We start from the raw sequence: 18624 nt of genomic DNA on the forward strand, positions 1-18624 counted from the left end.
TCCTTGGGGGTGCACCCCCAAGGAGTAACGTGGCTCCGCCACTGCCAACATGTACCAATTTCTAAGCCCCTTGTTAACAAAACTTGTTAACAAGAGAATTATAACTTGTTAACATAACATTTTCAACATTAATATTATTGAAGATAGCTGACTTGTTAACATAACATTTTCATGAGCTTAGTCTTTCGATCGTTTTCTTTGATTTCAAATGATCAACCAAACACGTACATGTGTGTTGCATTTGTAATTGGTTAACGTGCATTAAGATAGAAAAGCGACAAATGAATATTAATTTAATTTGTTGCTTCCTTTGTTGTAAGTGTTGTCCACATTTGGAAAGCCCCAATTGGTTAGCCATTCTGGACCTCACACATGCGTGTGAGCCAGAGCCGCACTCTATATATGTTTATCATCCACTTCACTCAACCCCATTTGTCTTTTTCATCATCACAATATTGTACGTGATTCCCTTTTTCTTCTCTTCATCAACTTGTCAAGCATGTGGTTATAATTTTACTGAGTTTTATGTTTTGTGTTGTAGGTAAGAATTTTTTTGCTCTGTTTTGTAAGAGTTTTATACTTGTGATCTTTAATTAATGAAAACCTCAGATTTCCGTTAAAATTAAATAAATAAATAAAATTTGTCAGCTCAACCTCAAGTTGATTGCTCTTAATTAATTAGTTATTTTAAACGTTTAAATAATGAATTTAATTTTTTTTTTTAACACTTTCTTTTACTTGTAGATTTAAATTTTCCTTTAATGGGTAAGACCTAACACATAAAATATTTAATTAAAAATAAAGGTGAATTGAATAACAGAGACATGATTCGAACTTAGAATAACATATTAAACTACCCCTTATTATTATAAAAGTTTAAGTTAATAAAAAATGGATGAACTTAATAATTTAATTTATATTCTAATAGTTGTAAGCAATGACATATGTATGAAGATGACTAATTAAACAAAAAATTCACAATAAAACTCTTTACCAAACACACTTGAAATACCGTAATTGTTTTTTGGAAAAATAAAACATTATTTTTTTCTGGATGAATAAGGGTATTTATTTGTCTTAACCAATCATTTGGGAGCTACCATGAAATTCAAAGTACATTGCACTAAATAATTTTATGGCAACTAATTAATATCGAAAATATCAAAAATATTGTTTGCATTAATTAACATTTGTAGTGAGCAAAACATGTGTTGACAAGCGGATATTTGTTTAGGCCTCATATATATATATATATTGTCCAGTTGGTATAAATTGTGCAGAAATAGAACAAGTTAAGTATTTATGGTAAAGACAATTATGTTGTTAACTTGGTTTGGTAGCTTTTTATCCACAAATATATATAATGATAGACACTAAGACACCACTCTTCTATCTACTAAAAATTCATGATATGTCTTTTAAAATTACCATTAGATTTGTGATTTATAGATTATTATTGAATTTTGATCCAATGGTAAGATTAAAAGTCTCATGCATCAACTTAATTAATTGATGATAAATGAAGGTGATTGGATGAAAGTTTGTTTGTTTGTGTAGATTCGATGGTGGAGATATGTTGTCAAGGCTTAGTGGGAAGAGCATAATGTTTGTGGGGGACTCGTTGAGTTTGAACCAATGGCAATCACTCAATTGCATGCTTCATACAGGTGCACCACAGGCTAATTACACCTTAAGGAGGACTGGGGAGCTCTCCACATTCACATTTCCGGTAACAATTAATTAATTAATAATAATATTATCTACTACGTACGTACCTACTTTTGTTTCATGATCAATTCCTATATATGTGATTCTGATTTTAAACTTAATTTATGTTGGTTTCAATTTAATTATAAATGGACAGGAGTACGATGTTAAAGTGTTGTTCTACCGGCATGCATTTCTTGTTGATATTATAAGCAGGTCTGGTATGGGGCGGGTTCTTAAGCTTGACTCAATTGAGGGCGCAAAAGTATGGAGTGGATCAGACGTATTGATCTTCAATTCATGGCATTGGTGGACTCATACAGGAAGAAAACAACCGTACGTACGTAGTAGTAGACTAGTAGTAGTTCGTTGAACCACTATATATATATATATATATGTAAAACTAATTAATTGGTTTTTTGCAGATGGGATTATATTGAAGAAGGGAGTAAGACGTACAAAGACATGGATCGCTTGGTTGCATTCGAGAAAGGGTTGAACACATGGGCTCAATGGGTTGACTCTAATGTCGACCCTACAAAGACCAAGGTCTTTTTTCAAGGGGTTTCCCCAGATCATTCCAAGTAAGAATTGATTAATAATTAATTGATTAATTAATTAATTTTCTCTTCTCAAATATTCTCATATATATGATCATTGATTCGTTGGCATAACGAATTAATTAATGAATTATTAGTTCAAGTATTTGGGGAGAAGCAAATGGAAATCGGTGCGAGGGAGAAACAGAGCCAGTGGGTGGCCCTACTTATCCAGGAGGTGCAGATCCCGCAGAGGCGGTGGTAGAGAAAGTGATAGGGAAGATGCGGAAGGCGGTCCACTTGCTTAATATTACAACCCTATCCCAGCTACGGAAAGATGGGCATCCATCATTCTACCATGGACACGGCCACGCCGTCATGGATTGCAGCCATTGGTGCCTAGCCGGTGTACCTGATACTTGGAATCAACTCTTATATGCCGCTCTCCTTTACAACTAGCTTGCTTGCTTGCTTCCATCACGCTTTAATCATTTTCATTATTTTTCCAACCAATAATGTTCTTTTTTTTATTATTAAAATTATATATTACCGCAAATAAATCAATAGAAAATGGACTCATTATATATGGTGCTTAATTAGAACAAGGGCCAAATCGATTATATGCATGAGAAACAATATGCTTCTCTCTCCCTCTCTTTATTTTTTTATAATGAAAATATTTTACTAGGAGTACTAACTCTTTTACTAACAAATGAGTAAGTACTAACATGATGTGAAGCTTATTTATTGGTATTCGTAGCATTTTTTTTATTAATTATTTTAATCATCTCCAGAATCCAATTAATAAGCTTAGTACTTATATGTTAATAAAAGAGTTAGTACTCCTAGTATTTATCTTCTAGAAGTAAATAAGGGTAGATGATTTGTGAGAAATGAGAAATTGAGATGATAAGATGAAGATTCATGGACCAACACTCTTTTAGAATCCCTATGGGGATGTGGTTGAGAAGCTCCCATGCATGCAAGCATATCAACTTTATCTCTCTGTTGTTGTCGATATGCAAAAACATATAGAACATGTGCTTTTTAGCCTTTTATGGCTTGTACGTCTTTAATAAACACTCTTTGTTTCTAGTATAAAGCTTCCAATATGCCTGTGGGCTATGGGGATGTGGTTGAGATGCTCCTAATTAATTAAGCATTTCAACTTTATCTCCAAGTTGTTGATACGGCAAAACATATGAAGCATGCGCTTTTATTGCATGTCTTTCTTCTCTCTCAAGCCAAGACAAGCAATTAAAGGACAAATCTTTCCTTTCTCTAACTCAGGCGTAGTTTAATTTGATTCGAGGAATTGACTTCTGGAAAGGAATAGCTAATCCTACTATAGCCAAGCTTGAATTATCTTTTTGAAATAAATTTCATTCGCTGATCTCATAAACTTGCGGTCTTACCTTCGATTTCTTTTCACTAATCCCTTAGGCCCCGCCCCATTTGGTTTGCAGAATAGACTCTTGGAATTGAATGGCTATTTATATGAAATAATCATTCTTTTGTTTAGTAAGGGTCTATTCCCAAGAATAACTAATCCCTTAGGTCCTGTTTAGTTTGCGGAATAGACTCCTAGAATGGCATGACCATTCCTTAAACACTTACGACTGTTTTCCTTAAAAATGTGTGATATGTCAACTGACTGAGTACCTGTATGATATGACCATGCCTACTTTTGTATAACTTGGTTATTGTCCTAATAATCGATTGATAACATGCATCGTATGACATGTACACCAGTACGTGTAGTATAATGGCAATGGGTTTACTATATAAACTTGATTCTATGGTCAAATACATGTAGATGTGATATATAGGCGTTAGATCCAATGGCTATTTCATGACCAGCACAGCTTTAATTGGCGGGTCACTATAGGAAGTACATTATTAGTAGCGTCTCGGACTCGGTCGAGCTGCTAGTATATAGACGGTAGAGTACAATGGTCGAGGCACCGGCATTGTATTACAGGTCCCTTGGGACAGCACCAACCCTGCTGAGAAAGGGTGATGTCTCGGGTAAACCATACATGATAGTTATGACATATTAAAGCATTACTTTTCAGCATTAAAACTCTTAGGCGATTGCCTCTAGAAGTACACCGCTTATTTCAACAAAAAGATATGGAAAAATTACATTTTATCATCTCAAAGTTTGGAGCACTTTGCAATTCGACCTCCAAAGTTTTAATTTTGGCAATCCACCCTCTCCCAAAGTTCCAAATTTTTGCAATTCGACTAATGTTATTACAAAATTCCCATATTGCTCCTAATTTTTATTTTTATTTTTATTTTCAATAAAAAAAAAAAAAAAAAAAAAATTGGGGGTGCAAAGATGTCTAGATGGCCAAAGGGGAGGCTGTGATTTTTTTTTTTTTAAATCTTTTATAGAAAAATTAGGGGCAATATAGGAAGTTTTAGATACAATTGGTCAACTTGCAAAAATTTGAAACTTTTTTTCGGGGGGGGAGGGGTGAGGTAGATTGCAACAATTGAAACTTTGGAAGTCAAATTGCAAATCGCCCAAACTTTGGAGGGGTAAAATATAATTTTCCCAAAAGACATTTTTATTGTGTATTAACAAAGACAACACCTTTCTTTAGACTTTTGTCAAACTGGATGTTTATTTCTGCTCAATAGTAACTACCTCATGTCGTACTCAACTATGAGGGTTTACTTATTAAGTCTTTAAACTTTTGCAGTTATTACATCTTGTATGAACCCTCTTTCTAGGAAGGGAGAGTGGCGAGGTTGTCACTTCGGATTTATTTAAGACAAAGATCTTCATGTTGTTATCAGGTTATTTGTATTCCTATTAGTTGCTCAATGTCTATTTTCGAGAATAGTGTATGCTTCCTTTTATGGTTATTAGATTCCTCAGATTTATTTTACTTTCCTATATGTTTACTCTAATTACACTTAGAGGGGTGGTTCCCCAGTTAGCTACCCATTAGCTATATTAATGTAATTGCCAGTAATCATACTAGACTGGTCAAGGTTAGATTTGGGGGCGTTATGCTAAAATAAAATGTAATTATCTAAACACATATATAATCATCTAAACACAAATCTAATAATCTAAAAAAAAAAAGAAAAAAAAAACTATTAATAATATATATTAAAAGATCTAAATACCTAATGTAATCTAATTAATAAAAAAATTAAGGGTAAATATATCAACACGCTAAAATTTTTATCTCCCTAAGTTTTTTTATTTTTCGAAAATTTACTCTTTGGGTCAATCAAAATTCCAATAAAATTTCTACCGTCAAATTTTTTTAACTGTCGTTATATTCTTTGAAACGCATTGTTTTGCCATGTCAGCATAATAATTTTTTATTAATTGAATTTAAAAAGTAAATAAAAATTAATAATATATATATATATATATATATTTTAAATGAAAGTGGGTGGTCAAAGCCACCGCCACTTCAACCATCATGGGATGCATCGGGTGCGCGCCACCCCAAACCACCTGGTGGGTTTGCGAGCCACCCTTTGGGATGAAGCCCTATGGTTTGGGTGGCCTCCTAGCCCTTTGGGGTGCAGCCTTCCAGTCCTCTCTATTTATTTATTTATTTTTATTTTTTTTAAATTAAATTAATAAAAAATTATTATGGTGACGTCGCAAAATGGTGCGCTTCAACCAATCTAACGGTAGTTAAAAAAATTTGATGGTAGGAATTTTCTTTGCATTTCGATTGACCCATGGAGTAAATTGTCGAAAAAAAAAACCTATGGAGATAAAAATTTTGGCATGTTGACCCAATGACTTTAGATATATTTACCCAAAAATTAAAAAACATATATATAGAGAGAGAGAGCTGAAGGGGGGACGGGGGGTTGTGCGCCCCCATGCGCTCCATCAGAAGTGACGCGTCATTGCTGAAATGGTTTGTGGGGGCAGCAGTGACACATCACTACTAATACGACGTTGCCCAGTAGTGCAATGTCGTTTGAACAGTACACGTGCATCACCAATTGAAATGGTGACGCGCGTGTCAATGCCAAAACGACGTCGCCGTAAATGGTGACGTGCGTGTCTGTTGAAACGATGTCATTTCAACAGTGCCACAACGTCCTCACAATGACATCATGTCACTATTCAAATGACGTCGCCCAATAGGGGGATGTCGTTTGAAGCCCAAAATGACACCTCTGAGAGGCGTCGTTTGCACTAGGAAGTGACGCCTCTTAGTGTCGTTTTAATAAAACAACTCTTAATGACACCTTTGAGAGGCGTCGTTCATTGTGTAAACGATTGAGAGGCGTCGTTTGCACTAGGAAGTGCCGCCTCTTAGTGTCGTTTTAACAAAACTACTCTAACCTAGGCGTCACTATTTCATAGTTTTTTTTGTAGTGCGCAGGAGAGAGTGAAAAATGATTTACAAAAAATAAAAATAAAGAAGAAACATTTTACGGTTGACTAAAATATTCTTGGTCAATCGAAAAAAAATGTTTCGGTTTAACTAAAATTTTCAGTTGCCTGAAACACGTGAAAATGTTGAAAAATATTTTCTGAAAAATGATCGGACGCCTAACTAAAAATTACATAAAATAAATAAATAAATAAAAAACCCATGACCCAATAAAATCTTTATGAAGGGATATCTTGTAATAATTAAATTTTCATCCCAATATAGTAAAATTTGTCAGCCACATCTCTGTAGAGTGTAGGCATATATACCTGTACAGATCCAGACAAAAGAAAGTGTGTCCATGCATGGTTGGCCCGTATACATCTTATCATCTCGATCAGTCTAACAGGATATGGACCATATTTAAAAGTCGGTCCTTGATCTTATCATCTCATCAATTTCTCATTTCTCACAAATCTTCTCTTACTCAATTGTAAATTAAAGCCCCTTTAAAACTCACAAGACTATGCCACCGACTAATTATCGATATAAAAATCTTTCCTAACTAAAATTTTAGATGTATTATTAATTTGGACATGCCGTTTTCAATTTGTGCAGATAGCAACCCTTCACGGGCTCTAAAATTATATTTTATTTGTAATTCCACCTAATGGAATTTGTAAGGCTAAGTTTAATAAAAATGGCCGGTACTGAGAGAGAGAGAGAGAGAGAGAGAGAGAGAGAGAGAGGGGCAGAGGAGAGATAATCTTAAACGCTTTCCATAAGCCAATTATTAAATAAAACTTTATTATATAAAATTATTGTTACCTTCTGAGTTGGGAAAGAATCTGTCTCTTTCAAAGATGATGATTGATGAATAAGTGGGTAGATGTTCATAAAACCACATATTAAAAATATTTGAAGTTATATATAAAGAAACTCACAAAAAGTGAGAAAAAAATAGGGAAAACCAGACAGTAGATTAGAGTAGAGACAACATCAACATGGGTGGTGGTTTTGTTGTAAGACGAGTGTTGCTGATGATGATCTCAGTAGTTGTTGTGGAGAAGCAAGCTGTAGAAGCGAAGCCTATGAATAGAAAGAGTAGTACTAGTAGTGGGTCCTGCGATTTGTTCCGAGGAAGATGGGTTTACGATCCTTCTTATCCCCTCTACAATTCTACAGACTGTCCATTCATTCTCAAGGAGTTTGATTGCCAAAAGAATGGTCGACCAGATAAGGAGTACGTCAAATACACATGGAAGCCCTCTGCATGCAACTTACCAAGGTACCTAGCTACCTACTACAACTTAATTTCATTTAATAATCTTTAAATTTATTCTTAATTTATAATTATGATTTAAATTAAGCATATATATTATAAATTAAATTGACGATCATAATTAATTAAATTTTATATTTATATATATTAATGTCACCGACAGAAGGGTTTATAATTAATTAATTAATTAATTAAATTGATCATGTAGGTTCGATGGGGCAAAATTTGTGAGAAAATATAGGGGAAAGCGCATCATGTTTGTAGGGGACTCACTGAGCATGAACCAATGGCAGTCACTGACGTGCATGCTTCATAAGCAACTACCCAACGCTAATTACACATTACTCAGGACTGGAGGCGTCTCCACCTTTACATTTCCCGTATGCTTCTTTTCCTTAGCTCAACTCACATTTATCATTCTTCTTGCACATATATATAAAATTTAATATTCACACCAATTTTGAATTTTGAAAATGATGAAAAAGGAAAAGCAATATTGTGATGGATTGGAGGGGTTATGGTCTTGTACTTATAAATACTCATAACCTATATGACTATATGACTCACTGCAATTGGTTCCCTCAAACTAACATTTTGTTTTAAATGGCATCATGGGTCACATTTGGTCGTCAATTGTGACAGAAATTGTCACAACTGAGTTGCATGTGAGAAATTAAGGCATTTTTTTTTCATGTCATTTACCTATTTAGTTTTAATTGAACTTCTTTCCGCAAAACTAATACCTTATTACCCACAAACTATGTTACGTTTGCCATCAACATTTAATTTAATTTTTTTTTTTTTTTTTGAGAAAAACACAACATTTCATTCAATAATACTACGAGCATAAAACTCTTACATCACAGAGCAAAGCTCTGAAGCAACCACATCATAAAGCTACAAGATTAACAGGTTTAGTACAAGATCCGAGACCAATCCGCTAACCCATGACTAAAATCAAATTTAATACTAGATCTGTGACAGACAGACTCAATCAAATGCATGGATAGCAATTATTTCTCGACCCTGAGAGTGGAAAGACTCTCTTGCCGAAACTCTTCCTCCTCGACCGGAAGGCCAGGATAATGATCACATCCACAACCCAAAGGTCTGGATCAAAACTAACTAACCTGAAGGCGACATAGATCGAGTGAGAGAGGAAAGAGCCTTATTACAAGCCGAACAAAACAGAGAAATTAAACAATACACGGAAAAAAACACGCCCCAAAACACAAATACATCTTAAAGAAGCAACAAAACAGGGAAATAAAATAAGAAACAACACACTCCGATCACGCATACGTCGGGAACCGTAAACCGGAGGGGCGTTGGAAGTTCATCGCAGCGGGGATGCGTCGAAAGGCCCAGCAGTGAATGGTGGGTGGCGAACAGGCGCGGAGAAAACCAGCAAAGCAAGACCTGAAAACAACCACAAACAAGAAAAAAAGGGAAAAACAACAAGGAACCACCAAAACAGGGAAAAGGAGCACAAAGCTGGAAGACGGTAGCCGAAAGGGAGTCAGACCCCTGCAGGTTGAAAACCGCTGCATAAGGGGCGTGGGAGCTCGACGCGGTGGGGACGCATGAAAGAAAACCCTAATAGCGGGTAGCGAAGCGGTGACACAGGTCGGCGGTGACTACAGACAAAATCCGCCGAGAGAGGGGGGGGGGGGGGGGTTTGAAAGCTAAAGCCAGACCAAAAGAGGTAAAAATAAAGTAGAAGATATTCTGAAAATGAAGGTGGCAATGAGGAATAGGCAAAATAGAGAAAAGGTGGCAGGAAAGAGGCGAAGAACGCAGCGAATGCGGTTTATGAATCATTAACTAGCACCGGAGCGAAGAGGACGAGGGGAGGAGGGAGGCAATCAAACGGCCAACCCTCCTCCCCTGTGTGGCTGAAGGGTTTCGCTTTTCTCTCTGGCGGCTAGAGAGAAAAGAGACGAAACCCTCATACCATGAACATTTAATTACCATCAAATTTGATGCTAGGTACATGCCATCAACATTTATTTACCATCATTGGCTTTGTCTAATGATGCTTTCATTGGGTAGTTATAACAATAAACATTGTTGCATTCATCTCAACACCGAGAATTAATTTTTAGTGCGTGCAGCTCGATCTAGTTCAATGTTTACCCAAGAGTGTGTCAATTTGAAAGTCTAGAGAGGATAATCAATTGCGCACACAAATTTTTAAAACATATATATTAATTGTATAATAAATTAAGTAGGCCTATCAATACAAACATTATTATTCTTTAAGTCACATTCGCTTTCAGGGTCCATTAACGATCCCATTTACTCTAACATGGGCGGGCGGCCTGCAATGAGTTATAACATTATTATTCTTTAAGTCACATTCGCTTTCAGGGTCCATTAACGATCCCATTTACTCTAACATGGGCGGGCGGCCTGCAATGATGGAAATTAATTAATTAATTATACATATGTGTGTGTGTGTGTGTTATGTTTGGATGATCTGGTGATCCAAATTTGGACGGAATACTCAAAATTTACTTTTCTTCAATTAAGCTTCAAATTAAAGGAGATCGAGGTTGGTATAAATTAATATTTCATTGTAAGTTGGTCATTAATTTACTTTGAATATCATCGACTAATGCAGTACTAGTACTACGACTTCGCAGGCATATGATGTTTCGTTGATGTTGTCCCGCAATGCCTTCCTAGTTGACATTGTAAGGGAAAAAAGTGGGCGGGTTCTATCTCTAAACTCAATATCAAGTGGGAATTTATGGAAGGGATTTGACGTATTGATCTTCGACACGTGGCATTGGTGGCTTCACACTGGGAGAAAACAACCGTACGTAACATATATATATATAGGATCCGGCTTACATGCTGTTATTTGTATGCTGTAGTTTAATCAACGATCAATATTGAATTTCTCAAAATCTCTTTTCATTTTCTCTCTCCTATTAAATGCTATTAAAAGTAAGTCAACTTTAAAATTAAATCTTGACCGTTGATTGAACTACAGCATACATGCTGTTATTAAAATAACAGCATGTAAGCCAAATCCATATATATATATATATATATATATTTCAACTAATTAATACTTCCATTTTCTAATTAAGTAAATAAATTGATTGATTGGAAATGCGTGCAGATGGGATTATGTTCGATATGGAAGGAATACATACAAAGACATGAATCGGATGGAAGCGTATGCGAAAGCATTGAATACATGGGCTCAATGGGTAGAAGCCAATGTGGATCCAACCAAAACTAGGGTGTTCTTTCAGGGTGTTTCTCCAGATCATATGAAGTAAGTTAATTAATATATATAATAATAATTGCTTTATTTATTTATATATATATATATATATATATATATATATATAGTTTTCTTTAGTTATTTTTATTTTTATTTTTTATTTTGAATATTGTTGTTATATAATATGTAGTGAAAGTGAATGGGGGGGAGAGGCAAATATTGGGGGTGCAGCAGCAGAGAAGTACTGCAGCCAAGAGAGGGTACCGGCGGTTGAAGAAAAGTATAACGGAGTTGCGCATCCGGCACAAATGGTCCTGAAAAAGGTGCTGGCGGGAAGAAAGTCATTAAAGGGAGTGGTGGATTTGCTGGAGATAACAAGGCTTTCACAGTTGAGAAAAGACGGCCACCCCGGAGTCTACGGGTATGGAGGGCACAGGGGCATGGATTGCACCCATTGGTGTCTTCCGGGAGTTCCTGATACTTGGAATCAACTCCTCTACGCAGCTCTCTTTCATATGTACGTACGTTATTATTAATTTCTCTGCTGCTTTTTTTATAATTCACTCAAATTATCTTCAATTCTGAAATTAATTAATTAATTAATTTCCATCAATGCAGGCCGCCCGCCCATGTTAGAGTCAATGGGCGTTAATAATGGACCCTGAAAGCAAATGTGAGTCACTTAAAGAATAATAATGTTTGTATTGATAGGCCTACTTAATTTATTATACAATATATATGTTTTAAAAATTTGTGTCATGTATTATACAATATTAATTACATGTATATCTTTTATATGAATAATAAATTTTATTGAAAGAAATATATATATATATATATATATGACAACATGCAGCTGGAAGACTTTACAATATTCCCACAAATACCTGCGGATAAATTTTGTGATTAAAGAAACCAAAGCAAATCGTATCCGCATGAGCTAGGCCTCAGTAGATGTTATGTTCCACCAAACAATTTCAATTACTAACATATTCAATACACAAATGAAAAATAAGCCAATATGTATATATATATATATATATGCACCATAAAGTATTAACACTATCATACAAGCACCCATGAATATTTTTGCGTGTCCACATTCTGGGGTTGAGGGAATTGGTGAAAGATACAACTTTAATGAGTAATGTTAGAGACTATCTTTTTATTCTCCTAAAGCTGATGTGGCTTTCAAAATCACCATTGGATCAAAATTAAAGTATAATTCATATAAAATTTAAGGGAAAAATGTAAATTCAGTCCTTGAGGTATACCGGATTTGCAATTAACCCATTGTGGTATTAAAATGAACTCAAATGTCCATGAGGTATGCCCAAAAAATAATTTAGTCTCTACAGTCAAATTTCATTCACTGATTTAACAGATTCTAATAGCGTAAAACATTAGAGCCAGTATAATTGTGATACTTGTCCTATTTAAGTCAGTGTCATACTAAGGTGATTTGTTAAATTAGTAGACGTAATTTGATTGTAGAGACTAAATTATATTTTTGACATACCTCAGGGACTTTTGAGTTCATTTTGATACCACAGGGAGTTAATTGTAAATTAGGTAAACCACAAGGACTAATTTTGCATTTTTTTCAAAAGTTAATAGCGATTTTAAAAGCCACATTAGCGTTAGAAAAATAAAAAGAGAATAAAAAAATGGTCATAACATTACTCAATTTTAATACATCTTATATCACTTAAAATAGAGTCTTCTAATTGGCCAATGCATCTTTAGAGGCAATTTAAAAAAAAAATGAAAAATTACAGTTTACCCCCCTAAAGTTGACAGCGTTTTTCAATTCGAACATCGAAGTTTCAATTTTTGCAATCCACCCCCACAAAGTTTCAATTTATTTCAATTCGACCAATATTATCCCAATATTTCCATACTGCCCCTGATTTTTTTTTTTTTAATTTTTTTTTTATGAAAATAAATAAATAAATTTGGGGGGTGCAAAAATGGCCAGATGGCCAAAGGGGTGGCTACGACCACCCGAAATTTTTTTTTTATAAAAAATAAAAAAAAAATAAAAATTATGGGCAATATGGGAAGTTTTGGACACAATTGGTCAAATTGCAAAAATTTGAAACTTTGGGGAGGTGAATTGCAAAAATTGAAACTTTAATGTTCGAATTGAAAAATGCTGTCAACTTTGGGGGGGTAAACTGTAATTTTCCCTTTAAAAAAATTATTAAAAAAAAAATCAGTCAACAAAGGAAAATAGATTTGTTATTTTTTATGTCATTTACACAATAAACGACATAAACCTATTTACGTCGTTTCACTAAATAGGTGTTGTTTGTGGCTAAAACGTCATAACAAAATATTGGGTAAAGTCAACTTAACCCCCTCAAACTATCACCCCAATGACAATCTACCCCTCAAACTATCAATTACGACAATTTATCCCCAAAATTACTAAAATAATGACAATGTACCCTCCAATGCTAGCAAAATTACAAAATTACCCCTATAAAATCTTCAATAAGACAAAAATGCCCTTAAAAATTTGAAAAAAAAAAAATTAAATTTTAGTATTTTTGTTTTTATTTTAGTAAGGGTAATTTTGTCATTGTCTTGGTAGTTTGAGGTGTAAATTGTCTCAATTGATAATTTTGAGGGTAAATTATCATTGAGGTAGTAGTTTGAGAGGGTTAAGTGGACTTTACCCAAAAATATTTCTCAACATTGTGTATCTCGCCCAAGCTCAAACAACTTGGAAAAAACGATAGTAATTGATTGGTATCCTTTTTTCCCAAAAATAGTGTTCTTTAGAAAACAACATTAATTGTCCCGTTTTTTTTTTTTCAAGTGCCCAGTACAAACATCAAAATCAACTCAAAATAAGGTCCCCTATAGCACATATATAACGAAATTCTACAAACTTGAACAAAAATTTCTCGGACACCTCCAAAGTTTTACCTCAGGATTTGAAAGGGTCGTCAATTTACCTAAAAAAGTGAATAAAAGTTTAGTGAATTTTACCTTAACAAGTAGAAAAAATTAATAAAGGAATGAGATCAAGCCATATATATATAACAGTTTCATTATTTCTTGACCACCCATTGGCCAATGGTTCTGTGTCTTTTTCTATGAGCAAAAGATGAAACCAAACATTTCTCTATCTTTTTAGACTTTGTTGTTGTAGTATTCAAATTAACTTTTCTTTTCATTTCTCTATCTTGTTGGCGCATAGTACCAAGTGGGGGGATATATGTATTATGTATATGGCATATATAGCTTTCTGGTGATTCTCAAACCATTACTCATGGAAAATATAATGCATGGGTTAGATTTTGTGGTTGCTCACTCTGTTGTGTACATTCCTTTCTTGATCTATAATTGTTTTGATTGCGTACATTCTTATATTATTTGAAGAAAAAATTTATAAATTTATTAGAAAAAAAAAGTAGGCATATCTCCATCAAATTATCATCGTATTATCAAGATAAATATTTGTTTTCATATTCCTACACATCTATATTGTCCATCTCGGTATAAGAGATGTATAAATTCACCATTGAATTTGTAGAACTCACATGTGGGTTTTACAGATTTAATAGTAGATTAAAAATTAAAAATTAAAAAATTGAAAAAAAAATTAAAAAAGAACAAGAAGATAGACAAAAGAGATGTGTAAGAGAATGACATCAAACACGTTACGCATCTCTATTGTCAATGTCCCTACCAAAACTATCAATTATATCAATGTCTACCTTATACTACCAAAAAATGTCAATGTCCTTCAATGATAAAATTACCATTCATAATTTTTTTTAATAAAAGAAAAAGAAAAAGAAACCAAACATAATGAAAACCGAACCATCCCCTTGATTTTGTTTTTTTTTTTTATAATTATTTTTAGTTTTTTTTTTTCTTTTTGAATTTATTAAGATATTTTTCTCTTATACATGGGGAAGGAGGTACATTGACATTTTTTTGATAGTTTAATAAGGACATTGGCAAAATTGGTCATTTTGGAAAATATTAACAATAGAGTGATAGTTTGAGAAGGACAGAAGGTTATGTGCACTTTTTTTTTTTTAATTTGTTAATTTTGTTTGTTTATATTTTATTATTATTTTTTCTTATGATAAAAAATAAATAAATTAAATTAAATTAAATTAATTTAAATTAATTTTTTAAAAAAAACTCAAGCCAAGCAGAACTCGAGCTCGTGCTTGTACTGTTGTGCACGATTTTGGTCTTGGCTAGCCGAGCTGAGCCCCTATTTTATAGCTTGTGTAAACTGTAAACAAGCTAAACTTGCAAACCCAATACCCGGCTCGGCTTGTTTATAGTATAGATTTGAAGCTCCTTTTAATTAGAGATGATTAGATTAGGCATGGCGCATGGGCACAAATATTATTTGATGTGGTTTCAATTTGACCGGCCTGGTAAAGGACGCATGCAGTGGATGGAGTCGAGGGTTTTGGCAGTTTTGCATCATCAAACTCTCCCCATTAAACTTATGAAACTCCCATCCCAGCCCTCCTCATTTTGCACGCATGTTTGTTATATCAAACTCAACTCTCTTGTCGTTCATAAATGAATGAAGGAAGCATGAAAAGACCCACATGCATTAGATATTTGAAAGCAAGTTTCCTCAATTCCACCCCATATTTTTCATACCCATTTTCTATAACAAACACAAACACTTGGGGTGCAATCAGCAATGGCTCACAATAGTACCGCTCTTGCCCTACTACTCCTGGCTCTACCGTTGTTGCAGGTGCAGGTAAACGGGGATGATAGCAGATCAGGGAGATTTGAGAGGGAGAGATGCGATGTGTATGAGGGACGATGGGTTTATGACAATTCATATCCTCTTTACGACTCAACTCAGTGCCGCTTCATAGAGATGCCATTTGCCTGCCAGAGGAACGGTCGCCCCGACCAACTCTACCTCAAGTACAGGTGGCAACCCTCTACCTGCAACTTGCCAAGGTACACCATTTTTATGGTTTTTTTTTCCTAATTCCACTTTGCTTTTATAGTTTCTTTTGATCTTTTGGTCGAGTAATACTATAAGTCTTCCTAAAGTCATCCCAAATGTGATATGACTTTTAAAAATCAAAGTTGAGTTTGAGATGTGATTTATTGACTTTTGATCTATTGATGATTTTAAAAGCCACATTACATTTGAGATGACACTAGGAAGACTCTAAGAAGATTTATAGTATTACTCATTTTTGTCATGTTAGAGTAAAATGAAAGATATTCCTATTTAATTCCTAACATGGTTCACATTTCCATCTTTCCTGAATTATAAAGTCCCTTGAACTATCAATTGTGTTTAAAAAAGTCTCATAAAATGACCGGTGAAACACTTAGATATATCAAACTATCATTTTGTGAGAAATAACCCACTCGGCTAACCTCTATTGTTAGGTTGGATGGAAAAGTGGTCACATGTCATTTTCTTTTTTTGTCACTCTTCTTGTAATGCCTTTGTTTTTCTTTTTTAAAGCCAAAATAATAATAATAATAATAATAATAACAACTAAAAAATACAAAACCTAGAGGGTGGTTCAGCCACCCTATGAGGTTAGATTGGCCACCCAAAATCAAGGACGGGTTGCCGAACCACCCCCCAATGTGTGGGAATGGCTCGTGGCCACTCCCCATTCACCTCTGAGGATGGCTCGTGGCCGGAAGCCATCCCTAGCCCATGGAGGTGGCTCATGGCAACCTGTTGTTACCATGCACAATAATTGATGAACAATATAGAATCGAAAAGAGAAATAAAGTCAAAACACAGATTTAACGTGGTTCGACAATGTGTCTACGTCCACAGAAAAGTGGCTGTATTTTACTTTTAATGATTCAGGGTTACATCATAACATATATATAGGAAAAACCCTAAACCCTACTTCTACAGACGTATTAAGGAAATCTCCAAAATAGCCCGTACCGTACTGCGCTCCTCTCCCGTCTACTTGGCCTTCCATTGAAATTAATATGAGCCACTAATTCCAACAATCTCCACCTTAGTGAGTATTCACCTCTTCAATGATAATCATTTGGATTCACCTGGAATTGATAGGTTTGGGGATGCCGCCACCTTTCTCTTCTCCTCTCTAGTACCTAGAGACATTTGTCAAGTCCAAGCAATGCTTGAATATCTGCATTAACAGGCTTCGTCAACATGTCCGCTGCATTCTTAGAAGTGTGAATCTTCTCAAATAACACTTCACCTGTAGCAACCAATTCCCTGATCTTGTGAAACCTCACATCAATGTGCTTGGTTTTTACATGATACACTTGAATCTTTGCCAAATAAATGGCACTCTGGCTGTCATGATGCAACGAAACTCCACCTTGCTAAATACCCAGCTCTTTGACTAATCCTGTTAGCCACAAAGCTTCCTTTGCAGCTTCAGCCGCTGCCATTTAGTCTGCCTCAGTTGTGGACATCGCAACCGTGGACTGAATCATTGACTTCCAACATATGGGTCCTCCTACAAGAGTGAACACATAACCCGTGGTTGGCCTCCTATCATCCAAGTCCCCTGCATAATCTACATCCACATATCCCACAACTGACAAATCACTCTTTTGTCTGACAAAAGTGATGTCGTAGTCTGTAGTACCTTTCAAGTATCTGAAAATCCATTTAACTGCATCACAGTGCTGTCTCCTTGGATTTGCCATGTACTTGCTTACCACACTCACTGCATGAGCCAAATCTTGCTTGATACATACCATAGCATACATCTGACACCCCATTACACTAGCATATGGGACCTTAGACATGTCTTCAGTTTCTTCAACGGTCTTTGGACACTGTGAGGTAGACAAACGGAAATGATTCACCAAAGGTGTATTCACTAGTTTTGCATTCTCCATGTTAAACCCTCTCTAACACCTTCTTCACATAGCCGGCCTGAGATAGCCACAATCTCTTGGCATCCCTGTCCCTGTGAATCTCCATCCCAAGAATCTTCTTGGCTACACCCAAATCCTTCATGTCAAATTCTCTACTCAACAAAACCTTTAGTTTGTTGACCTCCACTATACTCTTTGCTACAATAAGCATATCATCCACATACAGTAACAAAAAAATAAATGAGCCATTATCAAGGCTCCTCACATAAACACAACAGTCATACTCACATCTCTTGTAGCCAATTTTGATCATGTAGGAGTCAAACCGTTTATTCCACTGCCTTGGAGACTGCTTCAACCCATAAAGTGACTTTTTCAATTTACATATCAAGTGACCCTATTTAGGTAGATTGAACCTCTCTTGCTGCTCCATGTAAATCTGCCCCTCCAAATCACTATGGAGAAAAGTTGTCTTCACATCTATCTACTCAAATGCCATGTCATAATGAACTACCAACACCAATACTGCTCAGATAGAAGTATGTCTGACTACTGGGGAAAATATTTCCTCGTAATCAACCCCTTTCTGCTGTGCATAACCCTTTGCCACTAGGCAAGCCTTGAACTTTTCTCCCCCTTTTTTTCTGATAT

General features: G+C 35.1%; 2 protein-coding genes across 2 annotated transcripts; both read left to right on the plus strand.

Annotated features, from left to right (window-relative positions):
- The first annotated feature begins 1549 nt into the window (after positions 1-1549).
- Positions 1550-2821, plus strand: LOC132182429 (protein trichome birefringence-like 43). The gene is made up of 4 exons (XM_059595668.1): positions 1550-1729; positions 1865-2043; positions 2133-2291; positions 2405-2821. Exons 1-4 carry the CDS (start codon positions 1574-1576, stop codon positions 2703-2705), a joined length of 795 nt encoding a protein of 264 aa, XP_059451651.1. The 5' UTR covers positions 1550-1573; the 3' UTR covers positions 2706-2821.
- Positions 2822-7608: 4787 nt separating this feature from the next.
- LOC132182396 (protein trichome birefringence-like 43) lies at positions 7609-11887 on the plus strand. Its single transcript, XM_059595633.1, has 6 exons — positions 7609-7901; positions 8104-8275; positions 10541-10716; positions 11026-11184; positions 11324-11650; positions 11752-11887. The coding sequence occupies exons 1-6, from the start codon at positions 7618-7620 to the stop codon at positions 11783-11785; spliced, it is 1152 nt and encodes a 383-aa protein (XP_059451616.1). The 5' UTR covers positions 7609-7617; the 3' UTR covers positions 11786-11887.
- The last annotated feature ends 6737 nt before the right edge of the window (positions 11888-18624 follow it).

Source organism: Corylus avellana, chromosome ca5, assembly GCF_901000735.1.
Source record: "Corylus avellana chromosome ca5, CavTom2PMs-1.0".
NCBI classification, from domain to species: domain Eukaryota; kingdom Viridiplantae; phylum Streptophyta; class Magnoliopsida; order Fagales; family Betulaceae; genus Corylus; species Corylus avellana.